Below are 8,406 nucleotides of genomic sequence, written 5' to 3'. Positions count from 1 at the left end.
TAAGCTCAATATTTCAACCACAATGGACACTTTCAACAATCATCTAGTCTGACTGACTTCATTCTTCAATTTGTAGAGTTTTTTCTTTTGCCTTTGAATCTTTAGATCCCTTTTATCAACAATTTCGTCATCCAACCATTTGAAATAATTGCATCCTTTATGCATACGATGGAATTGAGGAAGAAAGTAAATACAACAAAACAATTTGAATTATTTTCTGGAATGAAATGTTTGATACATGTAATGCCCTAAAATAATAAATTTTTTTAATCATTTTGATGAGTAATTACAGAATTGACACGACACGTTGACAAATACTAATGTTTTCTCAACTAAACTAATGGAAGAGACCAACATTACTAACAAAATTAATATTACTAGACCAAACCATAATAATATTTTATTAAGGGACTAAAGCGGAATTAAAATTTAGTTTATGGACCTAATTTTAACAATTAGGCGTAAATTAGGCCAAGTCAAACTAATATTCGAAAATGCAAGAGTGAAACAAACACGCAAAGATGGAGAAGACGAAGAAGATGTTGCAGCGGAGGCTAAACCAACAAGAATCGGAAGCCTTATCACGACTCCAATCTGTTCCTTCCATCAGACCCGGCGATGATTCAAGCTTCTACGAACACTTCGTTCTCACTGGCATCAAAGTTGACAAAGTCCAACCCGGCGTCGTTTCTTGTTCTTTCAAAGTCCCTCCTCGCCTCACCGTAACTAACTCACCTCAACCCTACTTCATTTCTCCTTTATTTGATCGTTATTATTATTATTATATGTCAATTTCATTCTAATAATTTTGATTTCATTGTAATGGTGTAACTTGGTATGCATGCTTATTTTTTAGTATGAAACAGTTAAGGAAAAATGTCAATTTGAAAAATAAATTCTGTGCGAGAGAGTAAGGTTTACAGTCTACACTCTGCAATCTACCAGAATAGAATTTCCAACTTAGATAAGAGTTTGAGAGGTCATTTATGTGTTGTTTGGATGGATGGACTACAACAGAGCAGAAGCCGGGCGGAATGGAAACAAAGATTCCATTCCATTGTTGGTGTATTTTTATAGAACAAATTATTTCATTCTTTTGCATACACCCCAAACTGGAGGAATGAAAATTGAAGGATAAAATAAAATAGGATTGAATGAATTCCATCATGTTTCATTCCTCTCCATCAATCCAAACATAAGACAACTAGTCATGATGTATCTATATAAGATTGAGTGGTTGAAAATTGTTCCTTTCACCCTTTACATATTGATATCATGGACTGAAATCACATGTTTATCTGTATTGTTAGATTTTTAAATTTATTTAAGTGTTATTATCATATTAGTGGTGACAGGGAAACAGGTGTTTTCAGTATCTGGTGTGATATGATTCATTCTTTGTTTGTTTATTTGTATGTGTATTAAACTATTACTATTTACTATAATGATCTTTGTAGTGTAACATGTTGGCTTTGCTTCTCTTACAGGACAGTAATGGAAAGTTGGCGAATGGCGCAATTGCAACTCTTGTGGATGAGGTGGGAGGTGTTCTAGTCCATGAAGAGGGTCTCCCCATGAATGTCTCAGTTGATATGTCTATTTCTTTTCTTTCAACTGCTCATGTTAATGTAAGTTTGTCATAACATCTTTTTTATGTTAGTCTTTTTGGTTTGATCCCAAGCTTTATAGTCTCGGTTATACTGTTTTGCCAGTTCGAGCTTCGTTATATTGGTAATGGTGAAAGATAAAGGAAAACCATGCTTTTCTATCAGGATACATATATTATTTTTACGTGTTGTATAGGTTGGAAATTATGTAGCATAAACACTTCAGATGTTCGATGTCGGACATTTGTTGGTAATCGACACCGATATGTGTCGGTGTAGACAGTGCTTGTAGGTTGGAAATATAAAAATGACTTTGTATTAGGCCATGCATCTTATCTACCATGACCACGCTTACGATACTAGTTTAAAAGTTCCATGTGAATAGCATTAGGAAAGTTGTGAATTGATGATCCTCAAATATTATCAAGATCATTCACCTGTATAGCCTCCAATGTAGTCAGGGTAGTCAATCCTAGATAACGGCGCAGAGTGGCCAGCCCCAAAATTGGGATAGCGGGATAGCGTAGAGCTGGATGACTACTATTCAATCAATTTTTGGACAAATTACATATAATAATTATAAACATATATTGAATGTAAAATTAAACAAATAGCTCAAAACCCATAAAATATTCATCAGTCAAAGCACAAAACTTAATAAAAAAACACTAAAGAATCAACAAGTTTTAATCAAAACTCTTAATCAACATCAGCAAGTCTTAATCGAAACATTACATCCCAAAATTCAAAATTAAGCACTAAATATTAAGGGATAATTTTGGTTTTTCAGAGGGAAAATGGATAGTGGGTCAGAAATCGATATAGGCCGGGAGCTGCTCCGCTCCATTATCCCGCTATTTACCATATAGCGGCCTCTATCGTGTTCTGCACTGCTAAGGCTCTTGCCATAGCGGTCGGCCTCTGCTCCGCTCCACTGTCCCGCTATTGGCCACTATTGACTACTCTTAATGTAACACCTTTACAGGTATACTATACTATCCAACAGTGTTATTTCCTTCTAAGTTATTCTTAGCCTGTCTCTTATGCAAAGATTTACCCTACTATTTTGTTAAGGTTACTTCAGACATTATACCTTGTTCTTTGATGTGTATTGTTTGTTGTAGGCTTGTAGCCACTTGCCACAGAGCCTGTTACAAGTTCTTGGCTTCAGGCTTGATGTTCCCCTACCAGTTTACTCTCTTTACTTCTACTGTGTGCATCAACATGAATCTTGCCATTATATGAAATTTGTCATGTACTTAAAATGTTTGGTTTGTTAAATCTCTGCATTTATTTTATTGCAGGATGAACTAGAAATTACTTCTATGCTGTTAGGAAGGAAAGGAGGTTATTCTGGAGCAATTGTTCTCCTTAAAAATAAAGCTACTGGAGAATTGATAGCAGAAGGCCGGCATTCACTATTTGGCAGACATAACAGCAAAATGTAATTCTTGTTTTGTGTATGTACATAAATTTTGTGTATGTAAATCAGTGATTAAAAACAAATATAAAACACAATTTCCACCTGCGATGATGGTGGGTTTAGTATACATGGATTCATATTTGTGAAATACAATTGTATCTATTGTTTATTGAGGTTTTTTGAGAATTGCTTATTGAGGTTGTTTTGTATATAAAACGTGACGAAGTGGTTTTGGTATTTGAAAGGTCCCTTTCCCTTGAAAAAGGAGCTACATCTATTTAACAGGCAACTTAGCAAGAAATATGTATAATTTCCCTGCAAACCTTTTTGTGTAATCCATAATGCAGAAACATTTTTCTTTGTACAGTAATTATTACTACATCCAAATTTACCTCATTCCGGGCATCTCATAATGTCACCAAACCTACAAAACCTTAACTTGCTACTGGAGCCAAACTGCACTCAGATACATGCTCAAAAATATATCCTCATTAGCGAACATGATAATTTTGTGTTTCATATGTGGTTGGCGATCTGCATCTTGTTACAGTTCAAAACCAAGTAGTATTGAACTCAAAAAGGCAGAAGATTCCTCATAAAGTATCCACTTCTTCTGTTTTCCTTTCTCCTTCACAAAGAATCCGCTCTCTCCACCAATGCATGTGTTGCAACTATGACCCAGCGCAATTCGTCACATCCCACAACAGTGGCACAGGACTTGTGTATTAATCACTGCAAACAATTCTGAAATCAGGTGGCCAATGGAAAACTCATGCTTTGCAACCAAATGTTTTGGGTTGTTTCTGGGACCAAATAGCAAGGAAAATGTCTTAGGGGTGGCGACCAATTTAAACCTATAGGAATTGAGCACTGGAGGATACAAATTGCTTCATGGGATTTAACCAAATTGAAAGGTCTAACGCCAGTTTGAAGCTTTTGTTATTGAGTTGTAAATCTAAAAACTGAAGTGCACCACTTTGTGTATTGCAGAAAGTGTGGTGCCGCATCTTGCATGTGAATTGCACAGCAAAGTTTTGCATGAGAGTGTAACTACAACTATATATTCCGATAACTCATGCAAGAATTCACCCTGCTATATCTTTTCTGCACTGCCCCTTGTATTGAATGAAAAAATATATAAAGTTTTTCTATACTTGACAATATATTTTGAGACAGTACATACTATTTAGTTTTCACTTAATTTTAACTAATTTAGTATTAATTTAGCAAAAAAACAGCTTTTCAGTCTAAAGTTTCATCTGAAACACCAGTAGCTGTTTTAAACACAAAACAAGCTTTGACTAATGTGCTCTTAACAATGATATGCTGCAATCCCATTACTTAAAACACATAAGAAAGCAAAAAGGAGCCGAATTCAATTAAGGAAAATGCAATATAAGATACACAAGTCACATAACATTCATATAGATTAGTCTTTTCCATCTCCCATGATTTATTGAAAACATAACATTCAATTATTTACTACCACAAAATGAAGTGTTTTCCCCCCCAACTTGAAAGATTCAATGCATTCATTCTACTTCAAAACCCTTCTCCTGAAGCTCAGCAATAATTTCATTCCTCATCCTCAACCAAAGCTTCTGAGCCTCCTGCTCAAACTTCTTATCCTTAAGCTCCTTCTTATAATCACTTTCATCCATATCATTCTCCACCATTCCTTTAGGTCCAATAGTTGTTCCAATCATTCCACCTTGTTTAACAAACTCCTCCATAGCTTCTGCGTCACCCGGATACGGAAACTCACGTCGCTCATACAAATGAGCCATATCCTTCTCTTCCTTTGGCATTGGCTTCAGCGTCCACCAACCCAATGGCGATGTCTCGTTGTATAACCACGCTGCACCCATCACTGTATAGGTGCATATCAAAGCCTTCCCAATTTGTTTCCAGAAGTAGTAGTTATTTGGCCCTAGTCCTATTTTCTTCAGATAGTATTGGGCATGTTGTATAGCTGCAATAAAAGATAGAAGATTATTGAGTCAAACATTTCATCGAACACCTTGTGTGCGATGCTGGATTATATAATAGTAAAAGTCAAAAGGTTAATGCAAGAATTTGTAAAAAAGTGAGTGGTTATGATATGTTTTTGTGGGTTGTTAGTAAGGTACCTGTTTGGGGTTCCTGGATTCCGAAGCGTTTACGAGGCATCGAGATTGAGAAGTGAGCTACGATGAATATGAATGAATGATGATGCTGTTTTTATTTCATATATTCATATAAATTTCACAGGTAGCTTCACACCTAACTAACTAAATAATATCATTTTTTTGTGATTTTAATTTTTCACTTACATTTTAAATTTATTTTAAATTTATAAGTATCAACCACTTACTTACCATAATTAATACATAATTAAAATTACACGAGGAAGACGATAGAGTATATGGAATGCAAGTAAAACAAAATGAGAAAAGTTTCAAAAATAAATGTTGAAGTTGAAGACCATATCATACCACAAATCACGCAGTTTAAATATTTTTGATCAATAATACAAAACTATGGAGAATAAGGGGATGTAAACTATCAAATTCAAAACAGTTTGCTGAAATGGAGGAGGGATTCAAGGGTTTCATGTGACACTGATGTACCACTCAAGTTGAAGGAATTTTTTTATCAGACTACGGTAAAAGCTACATTGTTATATTGGACAAGTTTGTTGGCCGGTTAAAAATTAACACAAGAATAAATTAAATGTGATAGAGGTGAGGATGTTGCATTTGATGAGTGGTAAGATTAGACATGATAAGGTTTATGATGATAATATTAGAGAGAGGTGTTGTGGTATCACCTATAGTAGAAAAGATAGTGGAAAATAGACTTAAGTGGTTTGAGCATGTAGAGAGAAGTCTTATATATTATGTGGTAACGAGAGTATATCAAAGGGATAAAATTAAAATCGCTAGAGGTAGATGAAGATCTATAAAAAGTATAAGAGAAGTCATTCAAAAAGGCCTTGAGATTAACGATTTCGGTAGATGAAAAAACTACATCAGTCCCTATCCAAAACAAAACTACACCAGTTAACATTTTAATTTTGAGATAAAGCAAAGGTTGAATTGAGATTTTTGTCGAGACTTTATGATAAGGTGAAGTTTACATTAAAAGATTTCACTTTCTCATATATAGCTTCGTCCCTGACCATATATAAAATGAGAAATAGATGAAAAGACTACATCAGCCAACATTTCAATTGACCAAAATTCGATTTACATGAGATGTCTAAATTAAAACTTTTCAATTGAGTGAGAAATCTATTATTATAATTTTGAGATTTAATCAAAAGTAAGAATGTTTATGATCTAAATCTAACACACACCTAATTCTTATACACAAAATTGCTACAAATGTGACAAAACCTAATATCATGTGATTTTAAGAAAACATTAAACCTAAACATGCAATTCGAATCAAAATATAAAAGAGAGAAAAAGCAGGAGAGATCATACGCCGAATTTATAGTGGTTCGACATTTCATCCTTGCTTATGCCTACTCCACTCTTTAATGGTTTCTCATAAAAAAATTAATATTCTCCTATTAGCTGACAAATTTTGGCCAAAGAAGGCGAACCCACTCGACTAGGAAGCCCACTGGAATATCATCGATAAGAAGCTGGACAACCCACGGGTCGACACCTAGAGTCCCTGTTGAAGTCGAAGGGTCTCCATGGCGAGAGTGATTATGGGCGGCCAAAGAACATGGGAAGTTATCTACGTACATGGGAGAAGTGGGCCGACACGTATCATCTCAAGATAGGTTCGTAACCCCCCAACGGGTACTTTTTATTAGTATTTAAGCAAGTGTTAGAGATCATATTAGAAGGAGACATTTTTTAGCATTTGCAGTACGAGTACACTTGAAGTACCAAAGCGTTTACAAGAAAAGAGTCATCTCCCTACATAAAATGTACCTTTGCCTCCATTTACATTTATAAGTCATTTAAACTTATCAAATTGTCTTTACTTTATTGGTTTATTTTCAATACATTTTCTCCTGTCATTACTTTTCACTACCTTTATAACTCATCAAGAGTTATATTTACTCATTTTTGAACATTTTAAAGACATTGCTCACCAAAACATCATATGCTTAAACACTAAGTCCAGGACTTTGTACCCGGTCCTGCAAGTAACCTCTTATAGGAAGGCTAGAGATTGTTGACGAAACAACAAATTGGAACACCTGGTGGGACCTCGACAATGTTAGGTGTATGCGATTGCACAGTGGCAAAATAACATCTCCTCGACCATACGAAGAAGCATCTTCGGCGGGAGATACAATGACGTTCCATGCGGCCGATGTGGGCTCTAGCGTGGCGTCAACGATTTCGACAGTGTTTGTAGGTCCAATTCTGACACCGTGTCAGCCACAAACGCCGACACCAACAACAATGGGAACTTATGAGCAATATATGCCCAGTTTTATGGTCCCCATGCACAGGACGTTGAGAATGCCGACTGAGTTTATGGCAAGTATGCATAACCTTGGTTTGACTTACAACGACACCTCATCATCGCCATTCCCTCGTTACCAGGGGTTAGGACCTTTAGCAACCCCATTTGGTCGACCCTTAGGTTTTGGACTGGCGTCCCAGCCAGTCCTAACTTTTACGTCAAGTTCTGTCGTCATTATGAGACAACAGATGGACGAGAGTAATCATGAAATGGTACACAGACTAACTCAGCAAATTGGTACCATCTTGAGGCCTTTGATCCAAGATTCGATGTAAAGTTACCAGTAATTGGCAACCCAAATGACAAGGATATGATACTTTTATCCCCAAGGGCTCTGGACTGTCGGAACCCTACACCTCCTCCTCGACCGGAAACACCGGTCCGACAAGAGGAAATGACAGACGATACTGTCGAACAAGGATATCAGGAATTCGAACAGATCCCAAGGGTGGCACGAAGGCCCCCGTGGTAATGGTTAATCGTAACCAGGATCCTGACCAGGTGGTCAGGCAAATTTAACATGAGGCGGCCGTTGGGGAAAAAAACTTAGAGGCTATCATCGAACGGATCATAGTACAAAACGGAATAAGTCCCTACTTGCAGCGGTCGACTTACTCTTCACCCTTGCCAAATTTGTCTTACAGATAGAACTGCCTAGGGGATGGAAAGTTCCAAAATTTACCAAGTTCGCTAGGGATACTGAGGAGTCCACCGTCGAACACGTGGCCAGGTATCAGACTGAGGTCGACAACATAGCGAACAATGAAGATTTGAAGTTAAAATACTTTCCAAGTTCTCTTACGAAGAATGGTTTACGTGGTTCACAATGCTACCTCCACAGTTGATCCAAACATGGACACAATTGGAGAGATTGTTCCATGAGCAATTTTACATGGGGAAATC

The 8,406-nt window shown here is 36.5% G+C and overlaps 2 protein-coding genes across 3 annotated transcripts; one reads left to right on the top strand and one right to left on the bottom strand.

The window, feature by feature from the left end:
- The first annotated feature begins 441 nt into the window (after positions 1 to 441).
- Positions 442 to 3,199, top strand: LOC127118583 (uncharacterized). Of its 2 annotated transcripts, none has more exons than XM_051048798.1 (3): positions 442 to 722; positions 1,488 to 1,628; positions 2,912 to 3,199. In XM_051048798.1, exons 1-3 carry the CDS (start codon positions 522 to 524, stop codon positions 3,053 to 3,055), a joined length of 486 nt encoding a protein of 161 aa, XP_050904755.1. In that variant the 5' UTR covers positions 442 to 521; the 3' UTR covers positions 3,056 to 3,199. The 2 variants fall into 2 exon arrangements, with proteins under 2 accessions (XP_050904755.1, XP_050904754.1); XM_051048797.1 differs by lacking the exon at positions 2,912 to 3,199 and adding an exon at positions 2,732 to 2,905 and having other exon boundaries at positions 458 to 722.
- A 1,186-nt stretch (positions 3,200 to 4,385) lies between these two features.
- Positions 4,386 to 5,328, bottom strand: LOC127118582 (uncharacterized). The gene is made up of 2 exons (XM_051048796.1): positions 5,160 to 5,328; positions 4,386 to 5,002 (listed from the first exon to the last, which is right to left on the bottom strand). Exons 1-2 carry the CDS (start codon positions 5,197 to 5,199, stop codon positions 4,563 to 4,565), a joined length of 480 nt encoding a protein of 159 aa, XP_050904753.1. The 5' UTR covers positions 5,200 to 5,328; the 3' UTR covers positions 4,386 to 4,562.
- Between the last annotated feature and the right edge of the window lie 3,078 nt (positions 5,329 to 8,406).

Source organism: Lathyrus oleraceus, chromosome 2 (genome assembly GCF_024323335.1).
Source record: "Lathyrus oleraceus cultivar Zhongwan6 chromosome 2, CAAS_Psat_ZW6_1.0, whole genome shotgun sequence".
NCBI lineage: Eukaryota > Viridiplantae > Streptophyta > Magnoliopsida > Fabales > Fabaceae > Lathyrus > Lathyrus oleraceus.
This window is presented reverse-complemented; position numbering and strand designations above follow the sequence as displayed.

Excerpts from the sequence above, each read along its gene's own strand:
- LOC127118583 (XM_051048797.1), top strand. The coding sequence starts at position 522 with ATGGAGAAGACGAAGAAGATGTTGCAGCGGAGGCTAAACCAACAAGAA. Across the intron at positions 723-1,487 it reads AAGTCCCTCCTCGCCTCACC|GACAGTAATGGAAAGTTGGC; the intron begins GTAACTAACTCA and ends CTTCTCTTACAG. Across the intron at positions 1,629-2,731 it reads TTTCAACTGCTCATGTTAAT|GCTTGTAGCCACTTGCCACA; the intron begins GTAAGTTTGTCA and ends TGTTTGTTGTAG.
- LOC127118582 (XM_051048796.1), bottom strand. The coding sequence starts at position 5,199 with ATGCCTCGTAAACGCTTCGGAATCCAGGAACCCCAAACAG. Across the intron at positions 5,003-5,159 it reads AATCCAGGAACCCCAAACAG|CTATACAACATGCCCAATAC; the intron begins GTACCTTACTAA and ends CTTTTATTGCAG.